The sequence below is a fragment of the Marmota monax genome, unplaced genomic scaffold (assembly GCF_021218885.2).
Source record: "Marmota monax isolate L192 unplaced genomic scaffold, Marmota_monax_Labrador192_F-V1.1 WCK01_AAM20220418_F8-fsc00083, whole genome shotgun sequence".
In the NCBI taxonomy this organism is placed as follows: domain Eukaryota; kingdom Metazoa; phylum Chordata; class Mammalia; order Rodentia; family Sciuridae; genus Marmota; species Marmota monax.
The window spans coordinates 8,219,775-8,238,813 of NW_026692848.1; the positions used below are offsets into that span (position 1 = coordinate 8,219,775).

Consider the following 19,039-nt stretch of genomic DNA (forward strand, 5'->3'; position numbering starts at 1 on the left):
CTGATGCAGAGGCAAGATGAGGAAGAAGAGAGCACACAGGGGAGAAAGAAGGAAGGGGGCCAGAAAGGGAGGGAATCGTGTTAAAGAGCAGCGAACGCCAACGGTCCACAGCCAGATGGAGACAGGACACTGGCTTGGTAGTTTCAACACCCTGACAACAGGCCCAGGCCCAGTCTGGCTGGCTTCTCTGAGATAAGGTTCATTACACCAACCTCTCACTAATGTCTACCAATGTCTAGAGCTTGTTCTTCCAGAGGAAATTCTGACACATGATCCTCCTGAACCATCTCTGAGAGGATTCAGAAATCTCTTTTCAACACACCTAATACTTGAAATACAATCGTGTCTCTGAACAACAGGGACGTGTCCTGAGAAACGCACCATCAGGAGACACTGCTGGGGACTTACTCAAGCCAAGACAGCCGGGATGTCTCCAGGAGCATGCTGTGTAGGCAGCCCAGCGTCGTGCAATGCATGGCCGGGCTTCCTCTCAAGTCCTTGAAGGGCCGCATTTTCCTCTCTAACAAATAACCTCCATCCTTTTTCACCGTTTACTTAGTGAATTTCACATGGTGCTTAAATAAGCCCAGCTATTTAACAAAAACAAGGGGAAAAGGAATCCATCTGTCAGAGTGTCACCCACCAGTATAAGGCCCTTGGGCACATGTCCTCACAATAGCTCACAAGCCACCTGTTTGCTGACAAAGACAACGAGGTGGAGGGAACGGGTCCCAGCCTGGCAGGTGCAGGCTCTGAGCTGGAGGGGGAGCCGGGCCGGGGGATCTGTAGCCCCAGACCTCTCCCCTTCAGCTCTCGTTTGCAAGCTCTGGTGGTGGCAGTGCTGGTGTCTCCACTGGCCACACTGTGGCACGGGTATGGCCCAGCCCTGGGAGCAGGTTCTCTGAGGCTCTGAATGCCCCAGGTGAAAGGTCTGGTGGTCAGCACCAGAGACCCTCGGGTCCACACATCCCGCATACAGAGCGTGTCAACCAGACTCGCAGTGGCCTGCAGCCCCAAGAGGAAGTCGGTGCCATCGGGATCTTCCCACGCCTGATTCCTCTTAAACGGAGAAGCATCCCTAGTGCTCCCAGGGAAGACCAGAGGAGGAAAAGCCAGATGCCACACACACCCATCCCGCCACCCTCAGAGACACCCGGACGGCACCCCTCGGCCAGCGCCGGGGGTCAGTTAAGCCTTGCTGCATTTTCAGGGCTTGGAGAGGAGAGAAGGTCTTAGGAGTAGGAGGGACAAGAGAAAAGGGGAAAGTAAGAACTTGACCTCCCCAAGCTGACAAATATTGACGAAATATTGATAGAAAAAAGAGAGAATGCATGCTTGGGGCACACTGACTTTCAGAACAAACGGGCCAGCATGAAGGCCTTAGTTCCAGGTTTCTGAGGCTCCCTGGGACTGCCGAGTACGCAGAGACCCTCTTCCCACCTTCTAAGATCCCGCAGGAACATCCAGGGTGTCATGGGGTGAAGAAGCCAGGAAAGGCCTATACATAAAAGTCAGTGCATAGAAAAGAGGAGAGAAAGTGGCCAGGCCCCTGTCAGAAACAAAGCAGACACTTGGAGCCACCTTAGGGCCACTGGGGTCCCACCAGTTTGCTTTGTCTATTTGTTTCACAGGAAAAGGGCTGCGTCGCTTGATCACTTAACCAAGCCTTCCTCACCCTTTTCACCAAAGTTTACCTAACAGCAAAGAAAATGAACTTGATCTGCCGAGTCCTGGAGCAAGGCAATTTATTCACAGTCTTTGTTTTTATCTCGAATTTTCACTTGAGCCAGGTCTGGTGGCACAGAACTGTAATCCCAGCAACTCGGGAGACTGAGGATCCAAAGTTCAAGCCAGAGTCAGCAATTTAGCTAGATCTCATTTCAAAATAAAATAAAAGGGGCTGGGGGTAGTCAGTGGTATAGCACCCCTGCGTTTGAATTTTGTCGACTACCCCATAATATTGTGGTGCTCGTTTTAAACTGTAAAATAACATTTTTAGTGCTTGACCCTTAAGAGAACACTGCCCACAGGGGTGGATAGTTCCTTCATGCCTTTGTGGACTCCGGATATTACTCTGTTCTCTGAAGTTCTAGGAATTATAGTATGTCTGTCTCTCCAGGATGTCATCCTGACAATCAGTTGCTGACTTTGAAACTGACCCTGGTAGAGTCAATGAGTATCAGTGACTCTATCAATATCAAGAGCCTGGAATATCAGTGAAAATTACTTTGCGCCCATGAATTCACTCACCGTCTAGGACTGAGGCTGTGCTAGGTCTCAGGATGCCAAGTTGATGGCAGACACAGCCATCACAATTAATGACAGCAGGGGACTGCTCAGGCTGGCAGTGAAACCCTTGTTCCTAGCAAGAACCAGGAGGCTCTGTGACTGCCTACGTGAATGTGTCTCTCAGTTTTCACAGATTGCAAGTCTTTCGGGGGGCATCTCCCTTGTCCTACCACTGTGTAGACAGGGCTAGGTTCTCTGACCCATCCAGGGCAGTGGCTTATCTATAAGATCAATGCCTGTTGCCAGTGTCCTCATAATTCTGATGTAGACATCACTGAGCCATTGCAAGAGGAGCTCTGGGGTAGCCCTTCCCTAGCCCAGGCCACTGGCTCCTATCCCCGGCGCAGTCCACCCGCTAACACAGTGGTGGGAGTTGAGGGTCAGGCAGCAATGAAAGGAGGGATCATTTGCAATAAAAGATGCCGTTACATAATGGCAACAGGTTGATAACCTTAAATAGACAGTGCTTCCTTTTAGGACTAATACATGAATTTGCAGAGATCTAGATAAGAAGGTCTGGCCTTCCTCAGGGGCAGGGCGGCTCCTGGTCTGTACTTTGTCTCTCTTAGACATGCAAAGAGTGGAGATTATGGGCTCAAGATACTCAGTTCAGAGTTTTCAATTTCCACATCAGTCATATTTAACTAAGCAAACTGTCAAGGATATGTCCCTGAAAATTTTGATGAAATATTGATAGAAAAAAGAGAGAATGCATGCTTGGGGCACACGTGTTGTAAACCCACAGGCATTTCTGATTAAAGGAATGCTAGGTTAGGGTTCCAAAGATGAACCTCACGCCGTCCTGCCCAGGGTCTAACTGTGCTCTGTGTATGAAGTTGGCCTTCTGGGGACTGCAGATCCAGAGTCTGACAAGGCCTGCAAGCAAGGCCAGCAAGAGACGGAAGAAGGGACATGGCTGTCATCAGACAGTGGCATTCAGGATTCCAGATGGTGGAGGGAACAACTCGGTCCCTGACTCTGGACTCTATGGCAGGAGGTGGTCATTAGACAGCAGGAGGTGGGAAGATCAAATAGGCCGTTATCGTGGAGACAGACATGGCCCAAATGCCTGGTGGAGAAACACATCACAAGCCAAGTGCAGCTGTAGTCAGGGCGCAGGTGGAGGCCAGGGGTGGTGCATAAGGAGGGAGTACCTGGACCATAGGTGCACAGCACCCAGGAGCTGGCAGGAAAGGGCCAGGGAAGAGCTCTGGACTCTCCACTCATCCTGAGTCCAAGTGCTACTTAATGCCCAGGAAGACAGCAGCCTTCATGAACTAAAATAAAATGTCAAGAAACAAAAAGCAAAAAGCAGTCTTTTGTTTTAGTGCTAGACGGGGTTACCTCCACAGTTCGAGAAAAGCACAGAAGACTAGATCTTTAGAAAATTATAAAAATCATTAAAAATAGATCTGAGTATATTAAGAGCTAAAATTAACCAGAGTCTAACATGGTTTCCAACATGAAAATTTTGGCAAACGCAGAAGAGCTGGCCCAGCCAAATCTGTAGGCTAGTCAGTAGCAAAGTTGGGACATGTCCCCATCCTGACCCCTGGGTCCTGGCTCTGCCTGGCCCCGTTGCCCCAAATGCAGCCACAGAAAAAAAGTTAAACAGCTCACAGAAAAAGAAGTCTACAGAAATGCTGGATACTAGTATTCCCGTAAGTGAGCAGTGTGTCATCTTCTCCCCATGTCAGCACAAGGATATGGGTCTACATCCCAACAAGAGGGAGAAACTTCCCGACGGGGACAGGGTGCGGCGCTCTGCAGGAAACCCAAACGTCTGCCCTGCAGTGGCAGTTTTGCTTCATCTCATTTCTAAGTCCTGAGAGTTTTTCTATTTGGACAAGTGACCAATCTGAGAGTCACTGATATCCTGTGAACCTTCCAGAACTCTCTAGTATGTTCTTTCCTCTTCCTCACAAGATTCATCATGAAAATCCCTGCACGTGGGGAGCCCCTCCAAATGCACACACTTTTAAGTCCTGAAGCACCACCAGGATCTGAAAGATCACTGTAGTCTGGCATGGTAGTGCCATGACTCAGGACTCAGGCTTTTCCCTTCGGATAACAAATCTAACAAGGCGTGGCCCTAGGAGTAGGCGGCACCCAGAGGGGTTGAGCTACACTTACCTGTTCCTTTGTAATCCTACCCCTTTGCCCTTTTGGGATAGAATGTTCCATGAAACCTCCCCTTGTCTGTTCCCTACATAAGAATAAAGAATTCCGATGGCTCTCTCTCTTTTCACAGACACTTAAGGTCAGAGGAGCTATCACAGGACCCAAAGAAAAAGGTATTTCTTGGTCTCTGTGTGATTATTTCGTGCAGCCCAGTTCACCTGGAGTGACCCAGAGTGTTTACTCATGGAACGAAACACCTGCGTGGTTTCACCTTGATGTCACCATCTTATCACTGGGCTCCCAAGCCCAGAGCTCCCCACTTCTTTGTTCTAGATCACAGTGCAGTTCATTTTTCAAATAATTTGTGATTGTATTCTAGGTTTAATGGTCTCCTTCCCCCCCATTCATATGGTGGAGTCTTAACCTCAGTACCTCAAAAGGGGACTGCATTAAGGATGGGGTCTTTAAGGGTAATTTGAGTCAAAATGAGACAATTGGGGTACACTAATACAACTGGTGTCTTTATAAAAAGAGGAGATTTGGATGCACAGAGGCCCCAGGGCATGCAGCCCACAGAGGAAGGACCACGCAAGGATGCAGCCAGAAGTTGCCATCTGCATTTCATCCAAGGAGAGCAGCCTCAGAGAAGCCAATCCTGCCACAGGCACGTTGACTGCTCAACTCCAGAACCCCCGAGATAAACTGCTGCTGTCTAAGCCCCCAGGCTGGGGCGCTTTTGCCCTAGCAAACTAACAGGTGATATACATTATTTTTTGCTTTCTTATTTACCATGTTCTTTCCTGTTAAAATATAAGTTTCCGTCGGGTGAGCTCCTGTCTGTCCTGCTCTTGTGTATCTCCAGCAGAAGAACCTGTGCTTGGAAAAGCGCGGCACTAGAGGAATTAGTTAAATCATCAACATCCTATTTTTAGGCAAAGATAATTCAGTCCAGAGAGGTCCAAGCCAACCAAACGGGGCCTTCTGGAGTCTGAACTCAAGCCTCTGTTTCTAGCAGAATGAAAGCCCTGAAGAACAGGAAAGGCTGTAGTTCCAGACACAGACGAACCCTCCAGGCCTCACACCAGGTGCCCGTGCTCATGCTACACAGGACAAATCCCTTCCTTTGAATGAAGAAGTTCAATTCTGAGTACTTCTCTTTCAAAAAATTATTATACATTTAACCGTTTCTCAGAACAAAAGCACAGCATTTTTTCCAAAAATAAGGGTATAAATACATTGATAATTTAATATATCAATATATTTTATAAATTAATCATGTTATTTTCTATAACAATGTGAAAAAGTGCTCTCCTGGAGCACTTTAACCAAGTATATGCATCACATATATCGGCAGATTGTTTTGTGTTTTAAGTTGTGCCTTAAAACATGTGCAAGAGGCTTTAGCTAGCAATTTCTCCTAGTATCTTTTTTATCATACTGTATAACAAATGGAGAATCCTGTATTCTAGCAGAGTGCTCTGGCAACCACAGCCCACGGAGGCTCCTGCAGACAGAGGGGTTAAATAACCTCATCAGACATACAACCAGCCATGAGCCACATCCCAATCCTCTTATAATCCCTGACACCCAAGATTTCTGCGACACTTACTTATTCAGAAGGGTCACATGCAAACACACATGCACACACACGCATACACACACATGCACACACATACACACACATGCACACACACGCACGCATACACACACATGCATACACCCGCATGCATTTCTAGGAAAGAAAGCAAGAGAAATTAATTACCTACAAAAAAGCAAGAAAATTACTTGTTCTAAAACTAAGGTCATTAAGAAGACTTTATCACAGAGATTGTAAAAATAAAATGGTTATTTACATTACAAAATAAAAGATTCACACACAAGGCATGTATATCCATCAGTAAAATGTTTATGTGAGTCTGATAACATGTAAGTACCTCTGAAATAAACATCCTTTCCCATTCTGCACACATCGCAAGCATGCAGTAACCCCCCTTATCCAAAGTTTTGTTTCCCAGGTTTTAATTACCAGTAGTCAACTGTGGCGCAAAATTATTGAATGGAAGCAATTCAGTTTTTAAATTGCACACAATTTTACACAATGTGACAAAATCTCAGGTCATCCCCCTCCATCCCACCCAGGACTTGAATCATCCCTTTGTCCAGTATATATCCATAATGTATACACTACCCTCCCTACGTTCTGGACCGTCAGGTTGGCTGTCACAAATACCACAGTGCTTTGGTTCAAGTAATGCCTGCATACAGCCTCAGGCTGTATCACGGTGCCTTCGCCATTCACCTTACCTCCTCTAATCACGTGGGCATTGGGCCATCTCACATCATCACAAGAAGGGGAATACAGTAAAACTACTTTGAGAGAGGGAGGGAGAAAGAGATTGCATTCACATGGCTTTTATTACAGTGTATTGTTAAAGCTGTTGTATTATTAATTATTGTCATTAGCCTCTTATTGCATCTAATTTATAAGTTAAAGTTGTCATTGATATGTGCATATGACAAAAAAAAATGGAATACATAGACCTCAGTACTATCTACGTTTCTGGTATCCACTGGGGTCTTGGAACATGTCCTCTGCAGGTGAAGGGGGAGTTCCAAGTTCGATCCTTGGCCTCCTGCCCTTCTCTCTTCCCAGCCTCTCTTACTTCTGTACTCTTTCTGCTTTTCAAGTCTCCCCCAATGGCATGACCCTAAATCCATGTCTAGCTCTCACTTCCTTCTTACAACTCCTGTTCCCTCACTCCAAACACCTTCAAGACCTCCCCACTGCCACGCCCCACAGCCACCTCAAGCTCGTCATATCTGAATAAGAACGTATCACCTCACCCCAAAGCCAGCTGTCTTTGCTGACTGCTTTCTTCTTCTACCCCATTTATACTTATGAGATTTTTCAACCATCCACACCAGCAAAACAGATTTGAGAAACATAATATGGTCATTAGTTTCAACATACTCACCTTTTTCTGCACAACAACACCAGACTGATGTATTTAAAAACATGGGGCATGAAAATAAAACATAATTCCTCACCATATTGTCTTGGGGATAACACCCAGCCACATCGTGAAATAACTGTATTCATTGTGTATTATTTTTTCACCATCAATTAAACATATTCAAGAAACAACACACAAGAAATGTCAACACTTCTCTCAATAAGTAAAACAATATGACCAGACAACATCAACATCCAAATGATACAACACACATATATACAAATATGGAGCAGAGATGGAAGGCAGGTTATCCAAAGCATAAGAAAATATCCAAGGATTGTCAGGAAAGAGAGCAAGACTTGATGCCACTATTAGCCAATAAAAGCCACTGTTTTGTGGGTTCCATTTGTTTATGCCATTCACAAGAGTAAGAGTTGTAAAAATTCTCCACGGGCCAGTACTACCATCTCGACCACCATATTTGCCAGTTAACAGGGCGACAATCTCCCCAGATGTAGATGTGGATGCTTTCCCCCACCCACCCACCACGAGGACACAGAGGAACAATGAGCAATGAGCAACACTGCTGCAGTCTGGTCCACCAGGCACAGAACAAATCGACTGAGACTGTGTGGCACGTGTGTTAGTTTAGCGATGGGCACGAATGAAGGTTTGTGAGCACATGTGTGTGACAGAAGCACAGCCCTCTTGAGAGGAGATGCTTCAGTGAAGACATGAACCAAGGGAGCAAGTACCTGTGACGGTTTCATTAAATGATGCTGGACCCTTAATGGAGGGTCCATCAATCTTGATCCATTCACCTCCTGAATTAGGGAAATGCAACTGGATGGTTAGAAACAAGGCTACTGGGTTTCCATACTTCAGTGTTTCCTTACTGTAGAGTTCAATGATATTTCCAGATATTCAAAAGGATCTACCTGGGGCCATGTTACTGGCTCCAAACCTAAGCCTATGGACAGTCCATGTTTGGTCTTCTGCACAGGGTTTATTCTAGTGAGTGTCGGAAAAAAAAAATGGAGACAAAATGCCAATAACCTACTTTAAAACTATTGTAAAAGAAGGGATAAGTCTCTCCTAGTTTTTTATATTTTGACTTGCTGTGCACATCTAAAAAGGTCTTGCTTGGGAATCCTTTCCTAATTCAAAATTTATATAGATTTGATAAAAGTGTGTGTGTGTGGGGGGGTCTCTCCCATTCTAAGTTACAAAACTACAGCCTCTGATTCTAGAGGAGACTTACCAGGCAGGCTCTCAGCTCTGTAAACTGGTCGGCTCACTCCACTGTGGTTCTCTGCAGTAACCAGCACAAAGTACACTACCCCCGGCTCTGAAACATACGGTTCATATCAAGCCACCGTTGCAAATCTCCAAGCATCACACAGTTTGACTCACTAATCATCTTCCTTATTTGCTTTATAACTAAATATAAAGGTTTGAATTAAGTGACAAGTCTAAGATAGCCTTCTCCATGGTTTTTACTCAAATCACTAACATTCTTCTCACGCAGCTGAGACACGCCAGACCCAAACACAAACTGCATTTAGTACAGAGTACGTGGCATGTGCAATAAATCTGGATTCATAAGCAGTCAATAAAAAGGGCACTTAGGGATTTTAACTTTAAGATCAATGAAAGAAATAGGAACTCACAGTCCACTTATTGCTATTTGAAAATACACTGTCAAAAACTATAAATAATATTTCCCCCTGGAAGTTCCAAATTGAAATTTCCAAGAAAAAAGAAAGAAAGAAAGAAAATGTCAATATAACTCATAAAACATGGCACATGGGAACTCTTCGTTGCACTACATAAAGCTTTGGGAAATTTTCCTTTTCACAGTAAAATGATCCCTAGACTTTGCCTTCATGTTGTTTTTCACCATTTCAACAAAACACTAGTAAAATATATATATATATATATATATATATATATATATATATATATATATATTTCTTGGAATCTTGGAAATGCTTGATTACTTGAAATAATTGGGCTTTACTTTTTGATTTTTGTATTGAGGTCAAGGTCAAATACCTCTCTTTGACTGACTTACTGAAGTTGTTGGGGTGCAACAGGAAACCTAGATGCCCTGTTACAAAGAAGGTGCCCCCAGAACTTGCAGCTTGAAAAGCAAAACCCTAATAGCACTCACTTTTCCTCAAAATAAGTGAAGGGGCCCATTCCCCAAAGAGATGGAAGCTCATGGACATCACAGGGGATGAGGGTCAGAGAGGTAAGCATGAGCTCTGGGTACGGCAGTGATGACCGTGGCCCTTCTCATAGCCAGGAGCCTTCCTCAACACAACCTCATCAGTTCTCAGCCAGAGGCTCCGCACCAGCCACTGGAATACACCGTCTGGGACACCTACTCTGCTCAAGCCTGGTGTGACTTCTGTCTGAATCTGGCAGGGCCTGGTGGCATTTGGGGTTTGGCATGAACTGTCATACTAGTGGGGAAATGCTCCAGGTTCTGACAGAATGCAAAACCCTGCTCCACCAGGCACTTTCTGCACTCTGAGCTTATTTGTATTTCAAAAAAATGTAATCCATATGTGTCTGAATCCCTACATTTAACTCATCAGAAACTGGCTTTTAGCCAGTTCTACCACTCTCTTTTAACATGTTTTCCTTCTCTGCAGCAATCATAACAACTCAAGGTTTGAGTAGATGTGACCCTGCCCAGGCCTTCACTCTGACAGAATCTCCGTTTAACCTCGCAGCTGGATTGGGGGGTGGCCACACCATGCAGAAGAGATTCGAGGAAATACCTGCCTAGCTGAAGCCAGGAGGAGTGGATTCTGGCCTCCTTCATCTCCCTTACACAGTCTCTGTTCTGCTACCCAGAAAACATAATAGTCCAGTGCAGGAGGTGGAGGAGGAACCAGTACAGCAAGCTGAGGCCAGGGATGGGTGCTGAGGAGCCTCACGCTGACCGTGGTCCACCCAGGATTACAGCACTTCCGTGGCCCAGGGGACACCTGGTCATCTCTGTGCCACCCTCCGTCACTCCCTTATGACCCAGCTTCAGGTAGAGGCTGAAGCCAATGGAGTTTAAGATACTGGAGTCAAAAAAAGAGGGATGCGGAGGAGGCAGCTCAAAGCCCCAGTCTAAGACCTCCCACGTCTGCACTTAGAGGACAACACACATGGAGTGAGACTCAGAATATTCCCAGGCTCCAGGACCAAATTAAAAATGAAATTTAAGTGGGTAAAAAGATCACATCTTTACCCAGGTTTCGCTTAGCATGACATTCCACATGTGTTACAATTGACTCTTGAACAACCAAGGGGACAGGGCACCGAGCCATGTGAAGTCAAAAAATCTGCATAGAAGCTTTGCCTCCCCCAAACTTAGTAGTAAGAAGCTGTTGTTGACCAGAAACCTTATCAACAACAGAAAGGGTCAAGTAGCACATAATTTATATATTGTGTGCACCACACATGGTGACAAAATAAGCAAAAACTTGGAGGGATCACTTTTTTCTGTGACACACAATTTACACAGGAGACAACTGCTCACACGGAAACGAGGAGTGGTACATGGTGGCATCCTAAAAGGACACGGCCACACCTGAGTTCACCGTGATAGCAACAGGAGGTGGCCATGGTGTTATTACAGTAGCACTGTGGGTGCTGCAATTAGTTTTCTACAGATACACTTTAATACCGCACCTTTACTTTGTTTAGATTTCTCTTACTATAAAGGGCATCATGTACAGTTTATATGTGTTAAGTTTTGACAAATTTTAACAATGGATTCATGTATGTTATGGTTATAGATGATATGTGGACTATCTACTTGAATTTGTGCATTCGATGTTTACCCAACTTTTTCCTAAATTTTTTATATTTTTAGGATCTCATTTCTTCTGTAAGTTTTTTCAAATTGTCACAAATCTCAAAACAAAAAATCCACTTGTAAGTGAACCTGCACAGTCTGAACCCATGTTGTTCAAGAATCAGCTGTATTTGAATTATCCCTAATTATAATATGGTTTAGAAATTAGAAGTTTCCAGATTAGGCTACCAAATTGTCAGGTAATCACATTTCTATAAGACAAAAAGGACCAATGCATTTTCCAAAAGCACATTCATAAACCAAAAATCATTTGCAATTTTAATTTGGAGAGGAATACTTGATGCCTGGAAGCAGGAGTTAAGTCAGCCCAGGCCAGACTCCTGATGAGAGAGTCGCAGCACTTGGCTTCTCATCCCCAGAGATCCTGGCCATACTTTGTCTTGCAAATAGTTATCCTGAGATGTGGCACACAGTTAGTTTTGACTGGCAGCAAGAGCACAGGGTCACTTACCCACGTCGTCAATAAGGAAGGAGTATGTCTCCGCATTCACCTTGATGTATGTAAGACTTTTCAGTGACTTTCCATAGGCAATGTTGTAATGCTCCACGGGTCTACTGGTAGCATCTTTGGGTGGGTCCCACGTGACTTTCAGGCCCATCTTAGTGGACAGCAGTTTCACGTGCCTTGGCTTCAGTGGGTGGTCAACTATGCAAACAGCGCAACTATCAACTTAAGGTAATGGCAGGTTGGGGAAAGAACTGTGTTGAAAGTTCTCTGATAGCATTAACAAAAAAGTCAACAGGCTTTCCTCTGTCTGATCCCAAAGACTCTAAGTGCAGTTGTATTTGCACATTGCTACAATGTGACTCAAAACAAACATACCAAACCCCCCAGCTTTCTTTGTATTTTGGATAGCTGTGGGTGGTAAATTTAAACCAAAAGTGAAACGAATTAGAATAAATGCTAGGCATTCTCTGCCTTGATTACTTTGACATGTCAGAGCAAGAGAAACCAATCAGCAATTTGACAAATTCTCCAGAGGCATTCATACATTAAATAAGTTCTTAGTGTTTAGTATGATCCGTTGCACAATCTTTAAAACACCTCTGAGAAGAGTAACCCAAATACTGTGATCAGGAAGAATACCAATTGTATTCAAAGTGAGATAACAGAAATAACTCTTTTCCACAAAGAAAACAAACCAAACCATCACCAGCTTGACAGGGAAGTAAAACTCTGGCTTTATCTGCAGGCACTGAATTTAAATGCTTCCATATTTTGTCAGTAAGACGTTTAAGAGAAGCACCGTTACTTTTTTACCTTCAGATATGAGGTTCTAAAACCAAATATTGATTTTCAAATTTACCAAAATGAAAAGAAACATTTTGTCCAACAAGACCTCTCAGCTCGCTGTAGATAACTGATACTGTAAAGCAAGGTGATGTAAATAAGGGCTGAATATTCATGCAACAGTGGAACAAATTTTCAGCCAACTTGGATGTGAAAACGGCTATTCAATAATGCCAGGGTCAAGGAAGAATTGGTGTCGAGGCCTAAGACCAAGATCACCTGGCAGAATACTTAGGGGTGTGCTGAAGAGTTCTACAGAGATGAGCTATTTCAGGGCTCATCTTCCCTCTCCTTGATGAAACTTCCGCACATCCCAACCAGGCCCAGAATGCAGTTGTAATTAAAAACAACCACCAACAACAAATAAACCCTGACGCTGGGGGGGGTGGGGGGGGAATAATGCCAGGCACTCTAAAAACTGGAAAAAAAATAACCTAGAGAACAAAAGAAAACCTTAAGTTTAGTAATATTAAGAAAACTTCATCTGAAATCCCATAAAGGGATGGCACATACATTGGTTAGAATGTGGGTTTAATTGAAAATTAAATTTAATAGAAAATTCCAAATAGAATAAATACAGACAACTCTAACATATGTGTCATTGTTCCCGACAGCCCTGCTGCATCTCAAGTAAAACCAGGGGCTAAGGAGAGAGCTCCTGAGAGAACCCGCTGGAGAAATTCAAGGCGTGAACGAAGGGTATGAACCTGATGGGTTTTGCAGGGTTAGAGAAAGGATGTCCACTGAAGAGACAAAAGCATGGTGTTAGACTATGGGCACAGACCAAAGTCCACAAAACCTCCCCTCCCAACTCCAGACGTGAGCTTCCTGTGACCCTGTGATGGAGGAACCCAGGTGAGAAAACTGGACTACAGAGACGGCATGCCAGCCACTTCTGGGCAGTTTAAATGTGTGATCGTGCCTACCCTTCTATAATTTTCTTTTGCCCTTCTTTGCCTACAAGAAAATTCAGCAGAATCATTTCCAGGAATCCAACATCTCACACGGACCGAAAGGTGTATAGAAGCAAAGCAAGATATCCAAAAACTGCAAAGGGAAGCAGTGCGTGTTTGCCCCAAGGAAGAAAATGAATGCGTGAAATCACCAACAACTTATCTTTACAATTCAATTCCAAAGCTCCCATAAGGGAAGTCCACTCTTCAACAGACATTGTGAAACGTGAGAGCTATGAAACCCAAACACTTCCCGGCACTAGTGATTCAATCAGTGCACAAGCACTGAGGCCAGAAAAATATTTTTTTTACCACTGTTATCTGAAAAAGAAGAACAATATAAATATACTCTCATTTTTCTTCCCCGCTATGTCTTTGTGTTAGTCAACTTTCCATTACTATAACAAAACGCTTGAAATATTCAACTTCTAAAGAGAAAAGGTTTTCTTTGGCTCATGGTTTTGGAAGTCTCCGTCCATGACTGATTGGCCCCTTTGCTCTTGGATCTGTAGTGAGGCAGCTCATCTGGTGAGAGCACATGGTGAAACAAAGCTGCTTACCTCATGGTGACCAGGAAACAAAAGAGAAACGGAGGAAAAGATTGGAACCCCACCGTTCCCTCCAATGGCTTGCCCCCAGTGACCTAAGACCTCCATTAGGCACCATCTTTTAAAGATGCCACCACCTCCCAACATCTCCACTGCTGAGACCCAAAACTTTAACACATGGAATTGGGGAGATTTATCCAAACCATAGCAGCCTTACATTTACCCTTGGACACAGCATAGGATCATTGGTAACTCACATGTGAGTTCACAAATGGATGCACCAATCCAGCATCAGGAGAGCCACACACACCCATCCAGGAGTCCCAACAAGACACACGACACCTGGGATCCTTATTTTACTTTTAAATATTCTTAGAAATTCAGCCCAGACCCTCCCTCCTGTCTTTTAGACAAGAAGACCTGCAGCCTTTGGTAAGTGTTTTCAGGAAGCTCGTCTAAGATGCTGCTAGGTACATTCTTTAAAGCTGCATGTCTCATGAACCACGACTCTTAATAGAAAGGGACAGACCCAGTGTTAGTACCACAGAAACTAAAAGCCTCATGGGGGGGACCTTTGGGGCTGATTTCACAGAGCAGGCGTGTGACAGGTAGGACCAGGACTTGCTGCTTTTGTGTCTCCACAGCACGCAAGATTAGGAAATGAGCGTAAGCTGCAGCTGAAGGGATTTAGGGTTAAATAAAAAGAATTTCCTGCCCAAGTCCTTCCCCATTCCCCACTCAAGGCTGTCTTTGAATGGAGACAGATGGTAAGGTGCTCCAGACAGAGGAGTAGCCAGCAAGAGTCTGCTAGGACTCCAACAATTTTATACTGCACAGAGCCACGGCATAATTCATACCAGTAAATTTATCCAGACTGGAGAACACTTTGCCAGGTGCTGAGTGGCAAAGTGATGCTTCAGTGATCTTTCAGACACTCGGCAATGCCAGCCTAGACATCCCTGTGCATGGCTACCAGGAGACGTCCACTGGCTTGTTTGGGAATGGAAAATAAGGACACTTCGAGGACCACATTTTGATCTAGCTCCAACTCCAGGTCTTATCCAAGAGGGCCTGCAGAAGCCAGTTTGGTTAACGGGTCAGCGTGTGGATCGCGCGCTCAAGGAGAGGGGTAGACTCTAACACCTCTGCAATGCCTGTCCCTGGAGGGTTCAGCAGACAGGACTCAAGAAATTCTCCAGAGCTGATGGACTCCTCAGGAAGCCTGAGCCCTGACTTAAGTCCTCAGAGCCAACCTAACCAACATCTGCAGGCTCCACTCTTGGGAGCCAATGGAGCACAATATCTCACCCGCCCCTCCCTCATCTTCTCCCTCTGACGTCCTCTGCTGACCACACTCAGGGCTGACTTCAGTAGCTTGAAGCAAAGGATGTCACACTAATGAGATGAGCCTGAGGGTCTCCAGCTCAAATGCCTACAAGGGCAGGAAGACAGGAAAGGGGGACACCCCACGGAGAGTGGACCTGCCACCTGAAGCACATTCAGGCTCAGGCTCCTGTTGATAAAAAGGAACTTAGGCCCAGATCATCAGATATTCTATGGTTTTCTTTGTTTGGCTTTGTTCCTCCCCCTCCCCAAGAAACTAGAAATCCTGATTTTGTGTGAAATCTCTCGATTCTACATTAATTGGTAATTACTTCCACTTTTGAAAAACACTGTATGGGGAAACATGCACACACACACACACCACACACACACTCGCACACACAAGCACGCGCGCGCACACACACATACACACACTCACCCAACTCAGCTGGCCAGACTCTGTTAGAGGCCAGAAGCCTCCTCGACCTCAACCCCCGGAGAAACCTCTTAGCTGCTGATCCAGATAACCTCCTGACATTCAGTCTCAATCCAGATGCTCCTCTGTGAGTCTGGGTCCATGAGGAGAGTCTAGAAATTAAAACAAAAGCTGAAGTATGGAAAAGAACTGAGCCATCCCAGCCCTGAAGGCAAGGATAGAGATTTGCCAAGGAACCACATCCTGTACCCAGACCTCACTCCCTTCCCTGAGAGACCCAAAGATTCTGGAAGAACCTTGGGTTGGGCTCCAAGAGATAACAAAGACCAACCCCAGAGTGACTTTGGGGAGGGCAATGTGGGTGCTACCCAGGCCCCAGAGGCTAGCAAAACTGATGACTTGCACACCCCTGTTTCTAGACTAACCAGTCCACACCAGTATTCCCTACACCTTTATGAAAGTCCCATGTGAGTGTCCAGCTGAACATGTTGAAAATGAAACTCAGAACCTCGCTGCTCAATCACTTGGTTCAGACCTTACCACCCAAGGACCCAAGTCAGACGCTCAGAACCATCGCCAAGTGCACAGACACATCCACACGGATGAAACAAACTCTGTCAAGGGCAGTTTCTCAGAATAAAGAGAAGGAAAATCCAGAGTCGTAAAACACGTCACAGGTGACACGGGTCCTGGGAAGCCCTGCTTAGGGGCTGTTATCCATAACAGAAACTTGCTTCCACTGGTTTGTTTCTTTGTTGTGTTTCATCTCTTTAAAAGCCATATAATGACTTCATTAAGCTCTCCAGGTTAGTAAAAGAAGAAAGGAATGTGGATGGAAGGGAAAGAGGAATTCCAAGAGCAATAACAGCCCAGGGAGAAGCAAAGGAAGAACTTTCTCAGACCCTTGGTTTTGCTCCACTGTAACTTTGAAGCTGGCTGATTTTAGGCTGCCCCTAAATGGACTGCACCAGTGAAAGTGTGGACGCAGGGTTGGCATTTAGTAAGTATGAGGTACATGACTCACCATCTAGAAACTAGTAGCAACTGATAAACCTCCAAGGTTTTTACTTTCTGTAACTGCCCTGTATCAGCCTCCACTGCCATGATCATTCCAGATACTGAAGCTAAAACCCACAGCTGAGGGAGGAAAACCCCCTACCACCATGCCGGCTGGGTAGAACCAAATATTTTCTGAGTCAATTACTAATGCAGTAGTGGTAAGAAAAACAAATGTTATTTATTCTTTCACTTTTCTACCAAAGATCTATGAAGAAAATTAAAGAACTAAAAGTTGGTTTGACTGGATTTCAAAATCAAGTCTGAAAAGTAGATTCGAGATACTCTTTGCACCTTACTGCTCCTGGTCATACTGTATGACACAAGTCCCCTGATTCTTAAAACCACTGGTTAAATCTCAAATAGAGAGCAGTATACATTTGAACAAGCAATATAAAGGGGCCTATATGATTCTACTGCACCAATAAATACAAATTACACATCAAAACTAAAAGTTTGTATGCAGCAGTTTTTCCTGAATTTGAAGCATGGAGTCTGAAATTGTTTATGATGAATGTTTGAATTCAATACCCAACGGGGGAAATAGATAAAGACATCAGAAATCAAAGCAGCAGATTTATTGCTGATAAAGTCTAATTAGAGGATGTGGTTTTAACATGCCACCCCACTGCCCTGTGTGCTCCCTGTCTCCCCACTGCAGTTCTGGGCCACGGGGTGAACCCAGATGGGATGCTGAGCCTGCTGTTTCCCAGGCAGGGACAGAAGTCTATGGGCCTGCACTCCAACGTGGCCAGTCCCACCTGGGAGCCAGAGCAGAGCCGAATACAGCCACCCACAGGAAAGCAGGCCCTCCGAGGAGAAACACAAGCCTGTGGCTTCCATCCATTAACATCCCCAGGTAGAGAAAGTCATGCAGCGGAGGTCGAACTCTCTCTGCCTGCCATGGAGCAGAGGAGTATGGGACAGAAGAGAGGCCAGATGTGTCACTCTAGTGATGGCTCCTGGTGAAACAGGAGAAGAATGGAAGTCCTCCTAACACTCTCTCACGTTCCTCGCTGGCTGGCTCGCTCTGCCCCCACTGGGTGTGATGATCAACCTGTGGTCCATCTGCAAAAGCTCCTCAGAGTAAGGATCAGGAAGAGCTCACCCCAACTTCAGGAGCCACCCCCATCTCCATCAATGTCCAGCACGTGTCTTCCTGGGGTTGTTGGTAGGGAATCCCACCCTCCAGACCCCAGAAGGCTCCGGGGTGAGTGAGGCTCACTTGTTAGCCAACTCCAAAGCCAAGGTGACCAATAGGACAAAATCCACTCCTGGCCTGTTCTGTTCCAGTCCCAAACTTTGCCCAGTTTGTGCTGTCCAAAAGAGACCACAAGAATTCAAGCAATGAAATGAGGGTTATGTTCTAATAATGTGAGACCAGCAATATAAAAAAGTCCCAATTTTCATATAAAAGTCCCCCATCACAAAATTCCCAAGTAACATTTAAAGTCCCAAAGTAACACATTCTTTGTCTTATAGCTTATAAACAAAATGAAGTCTAAATATCTTTCCTGCTTCTTAATCTGTTTGGCCCCAGCCAGAGGCAATGCGTTCAGTGCCCAGATGGGGACAGGGCTCCTCAGCAATGGCAGCCTCCTCCACTTTTCCCTGAAATTGGTGCAGATCCTTTAGGATGCCCCAAAGTAAGAAGAGTCGGATCCAAAGTTCCCCACTTGCCTCCATCTTTTCAGTTCCAAGCCCTAAAATCTCTCTAAAAACAAGAATCCAAAGAGCTCTGTAAAAGGTACACATTATTTCTGTCCATCCAGCAAAGCCTCCCCCAGTTCTTCTGGCAACAGGCCTGTGACCACATGACCCCAGAGTGCCCAGAGTTCCAGTGGACTTGCTGCCTTTGATCTCTGTCCAAGAGGCTATAAAGGGGGATTTGGGACTTGGTGAGACCAGCTCTTGGTGTCCCACACAGAGGGGACTGGGGATGAAGAGAGAGCTTGGGCAATGGTTAGAGTCGCCGAGGTTTGGATCTGACTGGAGACTCTCCCCCTAGGCTCGTGGGCTGAAGCTTGGTTTCCCATGTGGCAATGTGGGAGGTGGTGGGTCCCTTAAGAGGTGGAGCCTAGGGAGAGGTAGTTAGGTCACTGGTGCATGCCCCTCAGAAGAATTAACATAGTACTTAAATTAATATAGTTCCTGGTTAGTTCTCCAAGAGTGGGCTGTGGTTAGGCGA

General features: G+C 45.2%; 1 protein-coding gene across 7 annotated transcripts in view; it reads right to left on the reverse strand.

Annotated features, from left to right (window-relative positions):
• Fndc1 (fibronectin type III domain containing 1) overlaps positions 1 to 19,039 on the reverse strand; it is a 112,818-nt gene that overhangs the window by 47,985 nt on the left and 45,794 nt on the right. For 4 of the 7 annotated variants that reach the window (XM_046449338.2, XM_046449335.2, XM_046449331.2 and 1 more), the window contains exons 2-4: positions 11,696 to 11,890; positions 8,626 to 8,712; positions 8,120 to 8,188 (exon numbers count right to left, since the gene is read on the reverse strand). The exons of 2 other annotated variants lie outside the window; for them this stretch is intronic. In XM_046449338.2, the coding sequence (XP_046305294.2) occupies positions 8,120 to 8,188; positions 8,626 to 8,712; positions 11,696 to 11,890 (351 nt within the window). The remainder of the gene's footprint in view (positions 1 to 8,119; positions 8,189 to 8,625; positions 8,713 to 11,695; positions 11,891 to 19,039) is intronic. One more of the 7 variants, XM_046449333.2, reaches the window with a different exon arrangement.